General features: G+C 43.3%; 1 protein-coding gene across 2 annotated transcripts in view; it reads right to left on the reverse strand.

Annotated features, from left to right (window-relative positions):
- Positions 1-263: 263 nt before the first annotated feature.
- rhbdf1a (rhomboid 5 homolog 1a) overlaps positions 264-19,888 on the reverse strand; it is a 68,239-nt gene continuing 48,614 nt past the window's right edge. For both annotated transcript variants that reach the window (XM_079520994.1, XM_079520993.1), the window contains 15 exons: positions 15,596-15,809; positions 14,044-14,250; positions 12,900-13,025; positions 11,880-12,049; positions 11,102-11,353; positions 10,183-10,294; positions 9,978-10,052; positions 9,637-9,798; positions 9,422-9,522; positions 6,839-6,902; positions 6,634-6,728; positions 6,106-6,181; positions 5,561-5,661; positions 4,028-4,181; positions 264-1,875 (listed from right to left, as the gene is read on the reverse strand). In XM_079520994.1, coding sequence (XP_079377120.1) covers positions 1,456-1,875; positions 4,028-4,181; positions 5,561-5,661; positions 6,106-6,181; positions 6,634-6,728; positions 6,839-6,902; positions 9,422-9,522; positions 9,637-9,798; positions 9,978-10,052; positions 10,183-10,294; positions 11,102-11,353; positions 11,880-12,049; positions 12,900-13,025; positions 14,044-14,250; positions 15,596-15,809 — 2,329 coding nt within the window. In that variant the 3' untranslated portion in view covers positions 264-1,455. The remainder of the gene's footprint in view (positions 1,876-4,027; positions 4,182-5,560; positions 5,662-6,105; positions 6,182-6,633; positions 6,729-6,838; positions 6,903-9,421; positions 9,523-9,636; positions 9,799-9,977; positions 10,053-10,182; positions 10,295-11,101; positions 11,354-11,879; positions 12,050-12,899; positions 13,026-14,043; positions 14,251-15,595; positions 15,810-19,888) is intronic.

Consider the following 19,888-nt stretch of genomic DNA (forward strand, 5'->3'; position numbering starts at 1 on the left):
GAAAAAATCACACCCGTGTGAACTGAGTGGTGTAAGGTCTTATATAGCCTGTCTGACGTAATGAAATCATGTCTGACATAATGAAATCACACCCGGGTGAACAGGGTGAACATAGCAACCATGCTCATTTTTTCTGCACAGACTAACAAAGCCAGTTGTAGGAGTGGTTTACACCACTCAAAAAGATGAAACACATTGTGGAAAAAATAAATAAAATACAATTTTAAAGACACAAGTTCAGACAAATCTCTGTAATAGATATTCTTTTCTCTTTTCTTTTACTGTTGTATTCAGTTACATGTGAGTAGACAGGTAGCTAAAACACTACCGCGTTTAAAACAATCATCACTTCTTATGAAGCAATAAACAAATAAAGGAAACATTTGAGTGCTCAGCATAATGTAACAAAAATATGGCAGTAGTTGGTACATTTATCAACAAGGCACCAAAGGTATTAATATTTGATTTTGTTTGTCCCTGGTTCTTTATGAGGTTGCCTGAATAATAATAATAATAATAAGGGTAATAATAATAATAATAATAATAATAATAATAATAATAATAATAATAATAATAATAATAATAATAAACTACTTCTGGGTTGTGAATGTAAAATTCAATATTCCCTCTGTTTTGTTTTGTGGTGCCAGTGTTGGCTTCTTAAATCCCTGCCTCACACACACAGGGACAGAGTGTTTATAACCGTGGTTCTCAACAATTATTATTATTATTCTTTTCAAGCATCACCAGTTTGGTATGCATCAGGCCACAGAGCCTCCATCACTCTGAGAGTGTACAAAATAACTTTGGTTCTAGAACTGGTTCCATTCTAGGTTCTTGGAACCTTGGTGCTTCCACGGAACCGGTGGCCATTTTTTGGTTCCAGCTCCGAACCAACTTTTATGGTTCTGAACCAATTCATTTTCAGTGTAAACACTCTGGACTGGTTCAATATTAGGCAGGAAAAAGAAGAACTGAACCGTTTCAACCCCGGTGGAAAAGGGGCCTCAGAGTTACAAACGTGAAAAGGGTTCCATTTGGTTTGCAAATATCAATCATTTAGCTGGGGACCGCCCAGGAACCAAATCAAGGACCCCTATGGGTCCACGGACCCCAACTTTGGAGAACCACTGGTTTACAAGATGTGGAAGTGCCATCATACCCTGGGTTCACTGCACAGTAACGGAGTAACAATAATCGGGGGGGTAAGGAACGTGATTACAGGAAGTATGAAGGGTGACATCGTGTGGCATATCTAAGTATACAGACAGAGTTAAAAATAGAATTACAAGCATATTTCAGTTCACAGAGAAAGGGAGCAATAACAGCCCTCCCGCTGCCTCCCGGCCACACGAGGCCATAGCAGAGACATGGGACACCGATCGGCTGACGACATCGGTCGGGTCCCACCACGTCTCTGTACCTGATGTCCTCCTCCTCCCATGTGTTCCAGCTTCAATGGAGGTGAGCGTTGAGGTCGTACTTCTCGCAGAATTTGTCCGTGAAGGGGATGCACGTGATCAGCTCGCACCACTCGCACTTGATGGGGTACACGTAGAAGAGCACCGCGAGGCCCGCAAAGAGCCCCACAAACACCACCAGGAAGACCATGATCTGACAGCGCTTGCGGTACATGTCCATGCGGCCGAAGCTGATGTAGGGCAAGAAGGCGAACGACAGGAAGAAGCCGGAGATGAAGCCACAGATGTGGGCGAAGTTGTCGATCCAGGGCAGCAGGCCGAACGCGAAGAGGAAGAGCACCACACAGAGCAGCTTGATGAAGGCACGCCACGGCTGGGCCAGGATCTGCCAGCTCTGAATCAGCTCCACGAACAGACAGGCCAGGATGCCGAACTGAGAGCCAGCCGGGCCCACCTGGGAACGAGGGCGAGACAAGAGACCAGTAAACCAAATAACTCGCACAAGAAGTTTAAAATACAAGCAACTTTGCAATCAAACAATCTTTAAGAAAAATCTTGTAGATCGATAGATCATTCTTTTCCTTACCCAGTGATATGCAGTGGGGATATATGTGTTACCCTGTCCCTGCTCCTGGTCAGACTGAATTAAATTTACTTTTGGGAAATGTAGTTGTAGATGTATGTTAAATAATAATTTAACAGTTGAAAAATGTGTTAACCATGTTGACCCTGGTGTCCGTATTTTGGCCAAAATGTGTCTTTTTTTTAATAGCAGAATTAGAAGATCGACACACTCACCCTCACTGCGTTGCATTATTGTGAGCTTGTAGATGGGCCATTTTTGTCATACTAAGATGTGTAAAGGGCTTAAATCGTTAAGAAAAAGCAGAGAAAAATTGGGGAGAAAATGGGTTAAAAAAACTATTGAACCTTGATGAGGACCCTACAGTAATATGTGGTACTGTACATGGACCCAGTGTTGCCTGATGGAAAGTGTTGAATTATCATACTGGAGGCTTAAAATTATCGTATTTAAAAGAATACTATCGTACACAGCCAAAAAAGAGAAATCACACGGTAAGTACAGTACAGTATGTGATTTCACAAAAACGCGAAAATATTGTAAGAAACAATCTTGTTTGGGACTCCCTACGCATATGCTGTGTGGAAGCTGGCAACTTCCTGGACCATACACAAATAAAAGCCTGAAACCAGACTGGAAAGACACAAGCAGTGTTTTTAATGCCTCCGAGTAGGTACAGATCACGGGTCAGATTTCCTTATTTCCTGGCTTATTTTGAAAAGCCAAAAGCCGGTTGTGATGTGGCGAAATTATCGTACATTTGGGCTTTTTTGGAATTATTGATCGTACATTGTACAGAGGGTGCATGGACCCTACAGTATGATGGGGTACTGTATATGTGATGGTACTGTATATGCGCAGTGATTAACTCCGCCCTGTAGGGCAGGAAGATGGTACTGTATATGTGATGGAGCAGTGATTACCTCCGCTTTGTAGGGCAGGAAGATGGTACTGTATATGTGATGGAGCAGTGATTACCTCAGCCCTGTAGGGCAGGAAGATGGTACTGTATATGTGATGGAGCAGTGATTACCTCAGCCCTGTAGGGCAGGAAGATGGTACGGTATATGTGATGGAGCAGTGATTACCTCAGCCCTGAAGGGCAGGAAGATGGTACGGTATATGTGATGGAGCAGTGATTACCTCAGCCCTGAAGGGCAGGAAGATGGTACTGTATATGTGATGGAGCAGTGATTACCTCCGCCCTGAAGGGCAGGAAGATGGTACTGTATATGTGATGGAGCAGTGATTACCTCCGTCCTGAAGGGCAGGAAGATGGTACTGTATATGTGATGGAGCAGTGATTACCTCCGCCCTGTAGGGCAGGAAGATGGTACTGTATATGTGATGGAGCAGTGATTACCTCCGCCCTGAAGGGCAGGAAGATGGTACTGTATATGTGATGGAGCAGTGATTACCTCCGCTTTGTAGGGCAGGAAGATGGTACTGTATATGTGATGGAGCAGTGATTACCTCAGCCCTGTAGGGCAGGAAGATGGTACTGTATATGTGATGGAGCAGTGATTACCTCAGCCCTGTAGGGCAGGAAGATGGTACTGTATATGTGATGGAGCAGTGATTACCTCCGCTTTGTAGGGCAGGAAGATGGTACTGTATATGTGATGGAGCAGTGATTACCTCCGCTTTGTAGGGCAGGAAGATGGTACTGTATATGTGATGGAGCAGTGATTACCTCCGCTTTGTAGGGCAGGAAGATGGTACTGTATATGTGATGGAGCAGTGATTACCTCAGCCCTGTAGGGCAGGAAGATGGTACTGTATATGTGATGGAGCAGTGATTACCTCCGTCCTGAAGGGCAGGAAGATGGTACTGTATATGTGATGGAGCAGTGATTACCTCAGCCCTGAAGGGCAGGAAGATGGTACTGTATATGTGATGGAGCAGTGATTACCTCCGTCCTGAAGGGCAGGAAGATGGTACTGTATATGTGATGGAGCAGTGATTACCTCAGCCCTGTAGGGCAGGAAGATGGTACTGTATATGTGATGGAGCAGTGATTACCTCCGCCCTGTAGGGCAGGAAGATGGCGGAAGCGAGGTTGCCAGTGATGCCGCTGAGGATGTAGATGATTGAGATGCGCAGCCAGCCTGCCAGTTTCTCCAGGTCTCTCAGGATGGTCATCTGGAACGCCACCGACACAAGACAGTGGAGGATTCTGGGTCGAAAATGCAAAGAAACGGGACAAAACGGATTAGTACAGCATTTTATCCTTCCTTTGATTCTCTCTCTCTCTCTCTACTGTAGGTCGTCCTCAGACCAGCCCTCCATCGTCGCTTCCAGTCATCCCTGTTCTCCATACATCTGGCCAGCTCGTTGGTGCTTTGCGCTCCTGTGTCGTTCTTGAGTACATCCACATAATGTGGGACGTCCTCGTGACCGGTGCCCGTGTGTTGGTTCGTGTCTTTGGCAGTGTCTTGCTAGTCTCATTCTTCTGTATGCTATTTTCTGGCTCACCCTTGGCATTCCATCATACAGATTCTTGTTGGTACCATGTGTACTCTTGCTAATGTTAAGTACTGCACGCAGCATTCTGGCGTAGAACCCATCTAAAGACTTCTGCAGGGTTGGCTTCAGGGTCCAGCATTCACTGCCATATAGGAGAACAGACTCTACCGTTGCATAGAAGAAGCTGAGTTTGGTTTGAAGTTCCAGAAGCTGGCCATGCCATCCAGGGCCCTCAGGGCAAGTGCCTTCCTCACTTTAAGATCTTGCTCTGATGAGTTGACCCATGAGCCAAGGTACTTGAAGTCCTTGGTGTGTGTGTGTGTGTGTGTGTGTGTGTGTGTGTGTGTGTGTGTGTGTGTGTGTGTGTGTGTGTGTGTGTGTGTGTGTGTGTGTGTGTGTGTGTGTGAGTGAGTGAGTGAGTGAGTGAGTGAGTGAGTGAGTGAGTGAGAGGGTGGGTGGGTGGGCGGGCGGGCGGGCGGGCGGGCGGGCGGGCGAGCGAGCGAGCGAGCGAGTGAGTGAGTGAGTGAGTAGGCACAGTCAAAATCCCCAGTGTTAATTTATCCATGTAACTGTAACTCTGAGTGTGTACAAAATGTAACCAAATGGACCCGTTAAGAGTAATTCTGTTAATTCAACGCAGAGGATTTCACTGTGTGTAAACAAGCACAAAATGTTGTGACGTTAATCCGCCTGTCTAACAGAGTCAGCAGCCAACCAGTGAGGGCTCTGTCATCAAGAGGCTGTATCTCCTTGACACTCCTAATGAGAGCATGCAGAGAGGGCACTTTGTTTAATTAGCCCCGCCGACTCCTAAGAGGCAGCATGAACATGCAGCGAGGAAACCACTGTATAGTAATGTAGTAGTAATTCTGAGCAGGCTACTTAGCACATATGGACCTAACCATTATTATGTTGTTGTGTCCCTATGTGTCCACTATCACTAATTATTCATTCATTCATTATTTCAGAAAATATCTTTGTATATATTTTTTTATACATTTTCTCTACTTTCCATTTGGCCTCCTTGGCACCCCTTAGTGGCTGCACAGGGATCCACTTTGCAAAGCTGTGGGTCAGCCAGCCACTTACCCAGCATGAAGGAAGAGTGAGAGCCAGAGCCTGTAGAACTGGTCAGGAATCTCCGGGTTGAGGAAAGGCAACAGGCCACAGACGTCATCCATGCAGTGGACCTGATGAGGGACACAGCACGGCACGTGAAAGGCTGCATGTGGTGATTTTACACACAGAATCTGCATACAGCGGCACTTGAAATGACAAGGTGCTAATAATTGACTATCTTGTTGCTAAAAACATTTAGATCAAACAGGGTATAAATCACTTTAGGTACAATACTAAAGATTGCTTCTCTTTTTTGAAATACAGGAAATTCATCCTCTGAATGTACCGATCCCATCCTAACTACTAGGAGGCACAGTGGGTGCTATTAATATGGCACACAAGGACCAGTTAGGGGTTAAGTACGTGACTTGCACAGGCACACCTCACTGACAGCCTCTCTACCCACTCAGCTACAGCTAGACAGCTAGACTGTCCCTGGCCGTGTGCTGAAGACTTCAATAACGGCCAGAGAAATACAAGAATAAAGCAAAAGGAGGAATACAAAGGGGACTTACTTGAGAGCAGAGAGTGGCCTCTTCGTGAAAGTAGCCCATCATGAAGTCACAATATTCCCGAGATGTGATTTCGCACCTCGAAGAATGAAACAACCACAGTAAATAATCGCACGATGAAGCCCGATTCATACATACTTTAATAGCCAAAGATACCTGATCTACAAGCTCACAATGCGTCATTGATGTGATGCGTTGCTAGCTTGTATATCAGACTGTTATGTCACACAAAGGAGCGTCAATTAGACTTAAAGGGATATTTTACTTTCAAACATGTTTAGGGTCATTTCAACATCTGCTCTGGCTTTAGCTATTTGATATTCATTTTATGAGAAACGCCCCCTTTCCTGTAACTTCAAACTCCATTTTAACCATGTTAGACTCATTTAAAACACCTGTCCTTGGTTCGTTTAATATATATATATATCCCAAGGCTCACAAGTGCCTGAGTTGTACAGTATGAGAGTAAATGAACGCAAACATTTTTCTAAGTGAAATATCCTGATGTAGTTACACGTGAACTCTCCTCACCTCCCTTTGGTTCCAATGCAGCAGGGCCGGCCTGTGATGGTACAGTCTATGTGAGGCAGGTTAGTGTGGTTCCCTGTGTTGTATCGGGTGCAAATCTGAAAGAACAACAGTCGTTAACACAAATCACTAGTAACTTCACTACTTGAGGCCAAAGTGCTATATTAATGGTATGTATTAATAATTCACAGGTTTCCCCTCTACTCACCGGCCATTTGGTGATGTCATCAGGCCATTCATGAGGTGATACTGAGGCAGGCTCAAGACATATCCTGACATCAGATGACAAAAGTTAATAACACATTATGAAAATGCAACACCAGTCACGCTACATAAACTACAGTGAAGCTACTGCAGTGGTTCAGATGTAGTGGTGCAGATGTTTTGGTTAAAACAAAAGGTTAAATCACTATATTCTGACAGTAATCAATGCTATAGACTACAGTGTTTGTTCAATAACAGGGGTCTCCCTGTCTCGCCAGCTCTTTAATAAACAGAAAAAACATTTTCAAGTAGGTGACAAAACTTCAGCCAATCAGGAGAAAGTAGTCATTTATCAGCTTATTTTTTTAGTGTTCCAGTTCCAATTGTGTCTGCTCATTTCTTTGTGTCATCACTTACAATTCCACTTGTTTACACTGACTGAGACTCCTGTTACTGAACACTCTATAGCAATGAGTATTATCACAATAATGAGCTTTTTAATACTTATTTTAACCAAAGAAAATCACCTTTAATCTCACAAATGACTTAAACTAAAGTCTTAAACAACGACTTAAGCTTATTCAGCTAATTATTTTTACATGTGAAAGTCTGCTTAAGGACTTGCTGGTAGACTACTAACAGAACACCCAAAACCATCCAAGGTGGAGATAGTGAATGAATACCTATAAGTTCCTGGGAGTACACGTTCAATCTCTTGAATATTATACATTCAATACAGATACCCACTCTTGAAACAGCTGACACTATCAGTGTCTTGAGACTGTATAGTCTCACGTGACATCCACTGTTGATGGTGAATCAATTTCATTAAATTGTATTTATAGGATACCAGAGAACTCTACTTTACCAAGTCGCCATGGCGAAAATCCTTCATCAATGTCTTCATCGTTATGCTAACATGCTGTCTTCATCAGTGTAGTATGTCAAACTCACAGATGTTATAGTTCATTTCCAAAGTGATCAAATTATTTTTTGCAATTAAATGGTCAGCTAGATGATGATAAAAAGGTGAGTATGTGAATACAAATGATAAGTAGGCCTACCATTTCAGGAATTGTTTACTAATTAATTACATTGTTTCGGTACTTTGGTGTTTAAACTTTTAGCATTCCTACTTTCTCTAGTGTTACAGTAACTCTAAACAACTATCCTCTCTCTCTCTCAATTCAATGCAATTTAAATGAAGGTGAAGCAAAACTAAATCGCGGCGAGTTGGTAAACTGGCGAGTTCTCCGGATACCTATTTATACCTGTATAGTGCAAAATCACATCAACTTGTCACACAGCACTTTACATATAGAGCGATACACTTGTACAGAGTCCCAACATGATGACACATGATGACACAAGCACTCTGCAGGCCTATAAGCTTGGCTGGGGGCAGAGAAGCAGAGTCTGAGCAGCTACAGGAAGGATGGAGGGGTTCAGACAAGGTTTTCCAACTCCGTGCCTAAATGTCACTTTCACAGCGAAATAAGCCCAGTTTGGCCCTGTTCACTTTTGCTTAGCAGAGTCTGTATCTTCAAAACTAGACACTCTGCAGGCCTATAAGCTTGGCTGGGGGCAGAGAAGCAGAGTCTGAGCAGCTACAGGAAGGATGGAGGGGTTCAGACAAGGTTTTCCAACTCCGTGCCTAAATGTCACTTTCACAGCGAAATAAGCCCAGTTTGGCCCTGTTCACTTTTGCTTAGCAGAGTCTGTATCTTCAAAACTAGACACTCTGCAGGCCTATAAGCTTGGCTGGGGGCAGAGAAGCAGAGTCTGAGCAGCTACAGGAAGGATGGAGGGGTTCAGACAAGGTTTTCCAACTCCGTGCCTAAATGTCACTTTCACAGCGAAATAAGCCCAGTTTGGCCCTGTTCACTTTTGCTTAGCAGAGTCTGTATCTTCAAAACTAGACACTCTGCAGGCCTATAAGCTTGGCTGGGGGCAGAGAAGCAGAGTCTGAGCAGCAAGTGCTGCGAAGAGGTCCTGGAGGGCTGGATATGCTGTGTAGGCTGTGCACATTCATATATTTATTGGTGAGAGATGTGCAGTACATCCATGCATAGTATATTCACTGGTGATATACTGCACATTTATATTTAATATTGATAGAATATGCATTATGTTACCCCATTAAGACCGAGAAAGCATCTGCGTCATTTTAGATTTTAGCAGATGTACAAGCTCACTTGTACATTTGCAATTTCAGAAGGTTTTTGAAAAATAATAATTTTGCATTATGAAAAAGTTTGAGAACTACTGATTTAGAAGGCATGTGTAGAATCGGTCTCAGAGTCAAACCAAGAGCAGATGGCTACGGTCAGACTCATACTGTAAGTCTATATAGTCTATTGTCTTTCACATCTATCCACTCTTATCTGTGGCCATCTCGTGTTCTGCTGTTACCGTTGCTGCTACAACACCTGAACCCTTCCCTATGAACATTGTCACAGCATAAGTCAAAGCTCTGAAACAGCTCAAAGTTTCCAACCAGAAATTAAGAGTTGGTAGCACTTTTAAAGTGAAGTTTCCCTAATTGGAAATGTCTAACATCACAGTTCCAACAAACAACGTGCCTTACCTTGGGTCCTGATGACACACAGAGCCGTGCTGTCTATCTTTGCCATCTAGCTGTGGAGTGCTGGGATGCCACGGCCATTTCACCCACACAGCCAGAGTACTCTGATATACAAAACACACAGAGGGAAATCATTTGAATACTTCACTCACAAAAGTATTAGCATTGCATTAGTACGAAGCAGACAGACTACTAGAGAATAAGCTTTGAGTACAAACCGAGCACTCGTCCTCCGAGGTTTGGACACAGCCAGAGCGATCGTTCCGCACGCAGCAGGCAGAGTTGCGTTCGATGGCTCTCTTATCCCTGATCAGATCATGGACCTGCTTATCTTGCCGCATGCAGGGAGAGAATTTGGCCCCCAGGTGGATCAGAGCCTCCTGATGGTGATGAGATTATAACAGGAAGTTACGAATAAACTGCAAAGGATGTTATATTCATATTTGTGCATATTTAACTATGTCATTTTTTCGGTTACTGTATTTGTACTTGTATAATGTATAATATATATCTACTGTTGAATAAAATGTGTGCAATATACAGTACAAATTGCTCTTACCGAACTCGGCCCAATCCAGAAGTTCTCCTGCTGTACAAACTTAACATTTTCATACACGCCTTTGTTTCTTAAAACCTAGAAAGGAAAAATAATAATAATAATGAATTACAAAGAGTAAGTACAGTGTTATAATAGGAAATAAAATAACTCATTGCGAGAGAGTGATATGCGTAAGGAATTGCTCGAGGCTGAGCCAATGACTCACAGAATCAACCGTCTCGTGCTGGGAGAAACCCACTGGTGCAATACCATAGATGCATACAGCCAAGATAGTGATCAGCAAATGGACAAAAGTGATCCAGTAGGTAAAGAAAGGCCTAGTGGAAACACAACATGTACATTATTTGTCTCGTGCCTAATGCCTATGCACTCGCCCTTTATATGACTATCGCATAGCACTTTAACGCCTGCACTTTAATGGTTATGTGCACCTTTGTACTTTGGTATGATCTGCTATGTGAACTGTTTGTTTATGTGTACTGTCTCATTGTTTAATGTACGTCTATGCTGCAACCCAATTTGCCCTTCGGGGACACTAAATAAACTTGAACCTTGAACCTTGATTAATAAAACACTAATAACACACTACAATTTATCCAGTGACTTATCGAGTGCAAGATCAGAATAAACAGCATGAACCCTAACACAGAGGTTCTCAAACTTTTTCATGTCAAGGACCCCCAAATTATATTAATTTGGCCGCAGACCCCCATCTGAAAATGTTTTGTGCCAGGGACCCCCAGAAGAGACCATTATGTTTTTAAAAAATCCATCCAAAATTATGGTTTTCTAAATACTTTCAAGATTTTTCAAAAACTAAGTGACGTGCTGTGAGCTTGTACATCTGCTATTTTTGAATAGCCAATGTATAAATGGATAAAATCCTTAAACTGATTGTGATGCTGTATTAACTAATTTTGCTGGGGACCCCCTGGAACGCCCCTCCCAAAGGACCCCTGGGGGTCCCCACTTTGAGAACCAATGCCCTAACCAACTAGCAACAGGCAACAAGTGGTCAAGTCATTTCAGTTGCAAATAAAAGGAGTTCTGAATCTCATCAACATCATCATCATTTGAGGGAAGTAGAGAAAGCGAGAGGATCAAAGCAATCAATATCATCGTACCTGTGGTCATCCATGTCTTCTATCTGCCTCTTGACATAGCTGTCGATGCGTTTGCGGTATGTGCGGTTGGTCAGCTTGCCCACCATGCCGAGCCCATAGGGCCTCTTCTCTCGAGCAAAGAGCTTCTTGACGGGTACAACGATGCGCTGGCCTCGCCGCTGGCCATTAACGCTCACCACTTCCTGCCGCAAGGGCACCTTCGGTGGACCTGGGGTTCCCTCTTTGGCCTTCCGCCAACCTCGCTCCAGAGGTCTGCAGCGGACAGGAGACGTCAAGAAAGACACAGACATCAAGCCATGTCTCTAATTCAGGCAAATAGTAACTACACTTTTCATAGAGTGGTTACATTGACACTTGATTTGTTTTGGAACCCTGACCAAACAGGTCTCCACAATGTGTAATTGTTTTTGGAATTTAGTTCTCAATTATATTTATAACTTTTATATTTCACATGTATGCCTTTTATTTCCCCAATTCCTTGATGTAATTTTCAACAGTAATGTTGCTGTATTGTATTACTCGACGACAATGTGTAAATTTGAGAATAAATACATTTTGAATGAATAAAATTGCAGTGTAGTAAAAGTACAATATTTGAGATGAGATGTAGTGCAGAAGAAGTAAAAACGGAAATACTCAAGTACAGTGCAAAGAATACCTCTCAAAATTGTACTTAGGTAGGTATTACTTGATTAAATGCACATAGTTACTCTCCAACCGCTGACTGTGTGACAGACAGACCACAGACAGACTGTGTGACAGACGTGGTGGAACTCACAGCATGAGGTGGCTCTTCTCCAGCTCGCTCTTGTCCAGGGCGCTGCCTGTCAGCTCCGTCTCATCCATATTGTTTCCGCCGCCGGCCTCCGCCTCCTTCATGGCCGCCTCTGACGGAGACTCGAACACCTCGTCAGCGTAGGTGGACAGCTCCTCGTGCATCATGATGTCCTGGAGGTGGACGGACAGACAAAGGACGCGACACGGCTGAGCACACGGCTTGGGAATTGTATAATCGTGCTGCTGCCGGTTACTTTTCAGGAAATGAAAAGAAAAAAGAAGAGAAGAAAATAACCTGTGTTCGCTCTCTTTTGGGCCTGCTGCGAAGCAGCACTTGATTTATACTTGGGTATATTTCTAACAGATCGAACAATTACAAAGATTACTGTAATGCACTGATCCAAGGGATCCAATTACATTTTTATTTAGTTACAAGCTCTCGTAAATACTTTTCATTGGTTAAATATTCATTTAAAAACTGTATGTGGAGCACTTCAATATAATGGAGTTTTTGGTTTTGGTTTTTTTGCATTCCAAGGTGAGTGAAGGATAAAAAAATGAAAAGTAGAGAATACTTTAAAAAAGAGGTGCATGATTAACAGCTGCAACATGATATAAAAAATCAAAAACTCCGCAACACATCTCTCACAGTTTGGATATACACTGTGTCATGCACGAGTGAGGGACGTGCCTGAGCATGCCTGTGTGGGGAACGACAAGTGTTTTGAACTATATATATTCAGTGTTTTTGAATGCTGGAGTTGGAGTTTATGAAACTAATTATTATTATTAGTGCCGGTATTCTCTTCTTGCAAGGTCACAACACGTCACACTGCAATGTATCGTGACACATATGACGGATCATTCATTTATGAAAAAAACATAAAATGAAAAAACAAGAAGATTAAATAAAGGAAAATGCACTTCTCACAGTGTCCTCTGGGTTGTGCTGTTGGTCCTTTATTGTTTTGCCTTCAACACAACTCAACCTTAATGTACAGTAAAGTACAGTACATCTTACCCTGGCAAAGAAGGAGGTGTCCAGCTCATCAGGAAAGTCCACCACGTCCTCCTCCATGAAGCTGGCTGGGGTGAAGCTTCGCCTGTGTGCACGTTTCAAGGTGTTGTTGTCCCGCAAGGAGCGCCCCTACAAACACACACACACACACACACACACACACACACACACACACACACACACACACACACACACACACACACACACACACACACACACACACACACACACACACACACACACACACACACACGCAGGCAACCACAGATTCCGTGCATTTATATTAGACAGATATTTTAATGTGTCAAATTGCTCTCCGTCCATCCGTGTCCGTCCGTCTGCGCGTGTGTGTGTTCGTCCGTCCGTGTGTGTGCGTCCGTCCGTTTTTTGATATTACTCCTCTAGATTCTGTCCACAAATCCCGCAAATCGTTACACAGTATCTCTATAGTCATGTGTTCAAGACGGATCTGTCTGATATTTCATATTCCATCCTAATTGGCTAACAAACTTTGAATTGGCTCGTTTGAACAAAAAGCCTCAAATCATGAACGCAGCGTGCAATTTACCTGAAATCTTTCACTGACTTTCCTACTAGGCTGAGGAATATATCCCACCCTTTTCACATTGGCCTGTTATAGCGCCACCAACAGGTGGATTTTTGCAAAACACATTTTTGGAACAAAATGCCTCAAATCATCCAATTGCCATTCATGACGTAAGAAGAAATGGCACCCTTTTCACATTGGCCTATTATAGCGCCACCAGGAGGCCACAACCTGACCTGGCCTAGTGGAGACCTGTGCCCCGAGGGGAACTTTTTCTAGTTCTGTCTGAGACTAGTCAAAGTGGCAGAGAGAATAATACCTGACTACCCAAATAAAATATACTGGAGTACTCGACTGGTGACTGACGTTTGGTGACTGAAGAGGAAGGTTGAAATGTCAGTCACCCTTCCAAAATAATAAACACATGCGGAACAGTCGAGTGCTGCCATGTTATTTGGGTAGTCTCTCCTGAAGTGCTCAGGTATTATTCTCTCTGATGTAAGTTGTCCGGTGTTGAGCACCGACGAGCCCTTCTACCTTCAACATGGCCGAACCGGGCTGGCACACAATTGTCTTTGTCACCAGTCTCAAGCAGCTCACCTTGACGAGAGCGGCCGCGGCCCTGAAGCTCATCTTGGCCACGGACTCCCTCTTGCGTCGGCGCGGCAGCCGGTTGAGACCTGAGCGTGAGCTGGTGAAGGAGCAGAGCGAGGCTGCGCCGGGCGTGATGGGGGTCTGGGGCACGCTGTAGCCGTCCACCTCCTCCACCATGCGGAAGGCCCGGCCGCGCGCCAGCGGGTCCACAATCTGTGGGGTTACACACACAATGGAGGAAGCAGGTGTCGTTAGAGCACAGCGAAACAGCTCAGAAAGAGAGGGATATACAATTATTACATAACCACCTAATCGCAATTATTTGAGCCTGTCCAGGCTTTCCAAGACCGATCGTTAGAACACTAACATACATTTTTGGGAGCTGAAGAGGAGTAGTGCTGTTGTTGTTGTTCTTTTAGTTTTGTTTTGTTTTTTGGTTATTGTTGTTTTGCTTTCTTTATATCAGTAATTGTCTTGTAATGTTCATTGTTGTTTTTTTGTATATTTGTATTGTCATTTGTGTGTAAAAAAGGAAAATAAATACATTGTTGAAAAAAAACATACATTTTTGGTCAACACCATGAACCCTGAGACGGTGGAGGAAGTGCAGTCTTTGCTGTAGCTTACTACAGAGACTGTCCACATGTGTATTCCAAGTTAGTGAGTTGTCAATCCAAATGCCCAAGTATTTATATGAGGAGACCTGTGAGATGATCGAGTCATGAATGACCACAGGCCTGTGTCACTGGTCACCAATACTCTTGGGGTCGAGCACCATCTCCTGTGTCTTCTTAACGTTAAGAACAAGATGGTTGTCATCACACCACTTTTACAAAGCTCTGTACCTCTAAGAAATAGTCAGCTAAATCCATATCCTTATCCAGAAGGGCTAAGATGACAGTATCATCCGATACTTTTATGATGTAATTATTTGGGTTGCCACTTCTACAGTAGTCATTTGTGTACAGAGTAGAAAGGACAGGTGAGCTAACGCAGCCCTGGGGTGCTCCAGTACTCAGGGTTCTGCGCTCTGCCATTCACACTGACCCTTGTATAGGAGTAAACGATAAAATCCTCAAAGCTGGCCATTGTGAAATATGACAACCAACTCTGATCTATACTGTAGATTTTCCTAAACGTTTTTAGTTGAAAACACATGTTCAGCAAAAATAGTTTGTTTACAAGGCATCAGAATGCTCAAGCATGTAGGCAAGCTGCTTTCAGCAAAGAGATTTGGTGTAGAGGGAAAAGGGGAGCGGGCCGAATGATGTATATGTGTTTTTTCTTTTTCTTAAGATATCCTTTGGCGCTTTTTGCCCTTTATTGATATATTTACAGTAGTTTGACAGGGAAGTGGGAGAGCGATGGGGGGGAAGACACACATACACACGGGCTCGGGACTCGAACCCGCAACACGCTGTCAGGATAGGATTACCAGCCTATGTGCCTGGACCGCTCGGCCGGCCCAGGCCAATGATGTATATGGTTAAGTGTTTAATCCTTTAATCATGTGGCAGTTTTTCTGTATGAGAACAAATGGAATAAACATCGCTAGTACCTTCTGCATGCCATGCTGCGACGAGGGGACGTAGAGGGGCGGCGGCGTCTCAGTGCTGGTCAGGGAGATGTTGTCCTGGCTGGGCAGGTCCATCTCTCGGATCACCTGCGGCTTGAGCTTGCCATAGCGCAGGCTGCAGTGGCGCAGGCTCTTCCTCTGCCATTTCTGTGTGGCGTCGCCGTCCTTGCTCACCCCGAACCAATCCGCCGTGCCCCTGACGACGCAACACAAACAAACACCGTCGGTTCAGCCAGTGGTGGAAAAAGTACTCATTTGTTTTACTTAAGTAAAAGTATCAATACTGTCATTTAGAAATGCTAGATTGCAAGTAAAAGTCTGGAATTCTAAATGTACTTGAGTAAAAGTACAAAAGTATTGGCATCAAAATTTACTTAAAGTGCCAAAAGCTCTGGATTAAGAGCGTTTGCTAGATGCCTAAATTGTAAAATGTATAATCTGGTACAGTACAGTAGTACAGTAAAAGTTGCCAACGAGATGTCCCTCCTAGGATCGATGGAGTGGACAAACATGCAATGCACTGATAAGACCAAACCAAAAGGAGAAGTTCTCAGCGGTAACCTGGGGAATATGCCTGGGCAAGTTCATGTCCAGATACTGAGAAACAGACACACGCATACAGTATGCATGCAGTACATACACATACACATACACATGCACCCACATGCACACACACACACACATGCACACAGCCACACACTCAGCCACAGCCACACACTCAGCCACACACACACACACACACACACACACACACATGGAAGGCTCACATGCACACACACACACACACACACACACACACACACACACACACACACACACACACACACACACACACACACACACACACACACACACACACACACACACACACACACACACGTTCAAATGCATGCACCCACGTGCATGCACACACATGCACACACACACACACACACACACACACACACACACACACACACACACACACACACACACACACACACTGACACACACAGACACACTCTGACACACACGCACACACATGGTTCACATGGAACACGGCATCTTACATACTTATCTTAAAGCATGCTGTATATCAAATTATCAAAGGTTTATATATAAATACTGTACATATATATAATATATATTATAAATAAAAACAAGTGTGTGTGTGTGTGTGTGTGTGTGTGTGTGTGTGTGTGTGTGTGTGTGTGTGTGTGTGTGTGTGTGTGTGTGTGTGTGCGTGCGCACGTGCGTGTGTGTGCGTGCGCGCGTGTGTGTGCGTGCGTGTTTATGTTTGTCTGTTTGTTTATGTATTTATGAACAATATTCTGAAGAGCAGTTTCAGAGAATGCCTCAGTAACAGAGTCATGTCGTTAATAAGTACCAGAGCAAACAACCCTCTGACGCCCTGAGGCCAGGAAGTGGAAAAAAAAGAAACATTTTACAGAGGAAGTGAACGCAAGCTAAGCTGTTTCTAAACTAGCTAATTAGCAGCTGCATGGGACGCGTGTGAAGTCCCAGTGCCCTCCATTCTGCTAGACAGCAGTGGTGGAAAACGTATACTCAAATTTTTTACTTAAGTAAGACCAGTGGTGGAAAAAGTAGTCAATTGTTTTACTTAAGTAAAAGTACCAATACTGCAATTTAGAAGTACTTTGTTACAAGTAAAAGTACGGAATTGAAAATGTACTTGAGTAAAAGTACAAAAGTATCAGCATCAAAATGTACTTAAAGTACTAAAAGTATTGCAGAACGTCCCATTTCATAAGTTCAAAATGTGAGATGTAGTGGAGTAGAAGTAAATGTACTGGAAATTGGAAATAGTACAAATACCTCAAAGTACAAATACCTCAAAATTGTACTTAAGTACAGTACTTAAGTAAAAGTATTTAGTTACTTTCCACCACTGAGTAACTCACACCTTCGCATCTAGCATACAACATTGTTGGATGCTAGATGCATGAGACTTGTTTACTGATGCAAGCTCGCAATGCATTTCCAATGGAAGTCACATGGTTTGACACAACATTTGTGTTGTACGGTTGTATGAGGGGGAGGGGGGCAGTCGAAACACAGCCGAAAGCCGTACAACACAAATGTTGTGTCAAACCATGTGACTTCCATTGGAAATGCATTGGGGCAAGATGTAAACAAACCCTATCTGTACATCTAGCATGCATCAATGTTGTATGCTAGATCGAAAGGTGTGAGTCAGGCCTATGACTATCAATACTGCAATATAAAAAATATCAAAATAAGTCAAAGTCCAGAATTCATAATGTACTTGAGTAAAAGTACAAAAGTATTAGCTTCAAAATGTACTTGAAAGTACCAAAAGTAGAAAGTACTCATTATGCAGAATGTCCCCCAAGTTTTCAAATGTGGCCACATCTTTTGAAAATAGCAGATCTACAAGCTCACAATGCATCGCATCGCAACACATTGTGAGTTTGTAGATCGGATATATTCAAATGGCCGAAATGTATCTAGGGCTGAAGTGGTTAATGTATGTTTTGTAACAATAATCAAAATCTACAAAGTAACTAGTAACTATAAAGTTTTCAAATAATTGTAGTGGAGTAGAATATTTGCCTATAGTGCGGGTAGAAGTAAAAGCTAGACAGCATGACTAACCCCTGCTGCCTGCATACTAAATGACACAAGATCTGGAGGGAAAACCGTGACTCGCTCAAATTGAAATTGGGACACAATTTTGTAGCTCATAAAAACGCTCAGCCTCCTTTACATTGCGCAATTCTGTGGATAATATAATTGGTTGTGCTTTTTTCTGTGTTTAGCCCAAATGTACATAGCGTTGCTGACAGGCACAAACCCACCATCTCCATATTTCAACTTTTTATATATTTTGGTATGTTAACACCCTACTTCATCATACAAGTGTCACACACAAGTAGTGCATTTAGCAGATCTACAAGCTCGCAATGGGCCGCGATGCGACACGATGTGAGCTTCACTGTTTCATATTATTTTTTTAAATAGTCATTTTAAAAGGTTATGGTTTTGGACATACCCGGGCACGGTATGACATATTTCCACCCGACAGCAACAATACATGGCAGCTGTGTGTGCCTTGGTTCGTCACAGCGGTGGCCATGGCCTCGCTGACCCCAGCCGGCTATAAATAGAGCCCAGCTTCACTGAACACCTGGACGTCAAGTCACATCCCATCCCGGTCTAATCAGATCTGTGTCCCTCGGACCCTCTAGAGTCTAAACAGTTGTGTCTGGGCTGGCCTGGCAGCCAAAACCAAACCCACAGCATTTAAACCTGGGCCTGCTAATGAGCTCCAGTCCCATGCAATAACAGTCCCTCAGTGATGAATGCTGCTTGACAGATGTGCATGATGATGTGTGGTCCCTTGTTGTGTGACTACACACAACAGCTTCCTGTCCAGGCCATTACTTTAGCTCAGAATATAGGGGGATTTTGGCAGCAAAGGGTTTCGACTCCTGTTCTGACTAAACCCAGCATCCCTTGTGTAAGTGAGATGACTCATAGCGGTACCAGGAATACAACACACTACAGTCAAGTCCTGAATGTAAAAAAATCACACCCGTGTGAAGTGAAGGGCGCTCTTATCATCATGCATCATCTCATACTGGCCAATCAGAATGCGTGTTGCCACAAATGTATGTCATATTTGGCAGACATTTGACCAAATTTCTCCTTTCATTGTCAATGGCAAATATGAGACGTGTAGGGACAAGATGGCGTAAAGTTTCCGTTCATTGTCGATGGCATTGAATGTTTGTGTTGCGGAGATTTTACGTCATATTTGGCAGACATTTGACCAAATTTCTCCTTTCATTGTCAATGGCAAATATGAGACGTGTAGGGACAAGATGACGTAAATTTTCCTTTCATTGTCAATGGCATTTAATGATTGTGTTGCGGACATTTTGTGGGGACAAAAGCTGGAGGGTCTAGCGCCCCTCAAAAATGACCCTCGCTGGTCCATGTTTACACTCAGGAGTGAAATGAATCCTGAGGAAGACAGGAGCGGTCTACGATGCTTGTGACAGTACAGTATAACACTTTGACAGCACAGCGGAACCTCCTCAAAAGCATAAAATATAATCACTTTGCTTACTGTATATGCTTGGCACAGTAGCTTACCAGCACTAGAGCTGATGGCAGAATTTATGGGTCAGGCTAAAATAAAAGCATATCAAACATTTCTTAACACCTTAAAACCAAATGTATACTTTAAAAACGTTTCAAGACTGCAGAAATAAGTTGCCATTATTGTGATTTTTTTTTTAAATGTGTGAA

Source organism: Electrona antarctica, assembly GCF_951216825.1.
Source record: "Electrona antarctica genome assembly, chromosome: 14".
Lineage (NCBI taxonomy): Eukaryota > Metazoa > Chordata > Actinopteri > Myctophiformes > Myctophidae > Electrona > Electrona antarctica.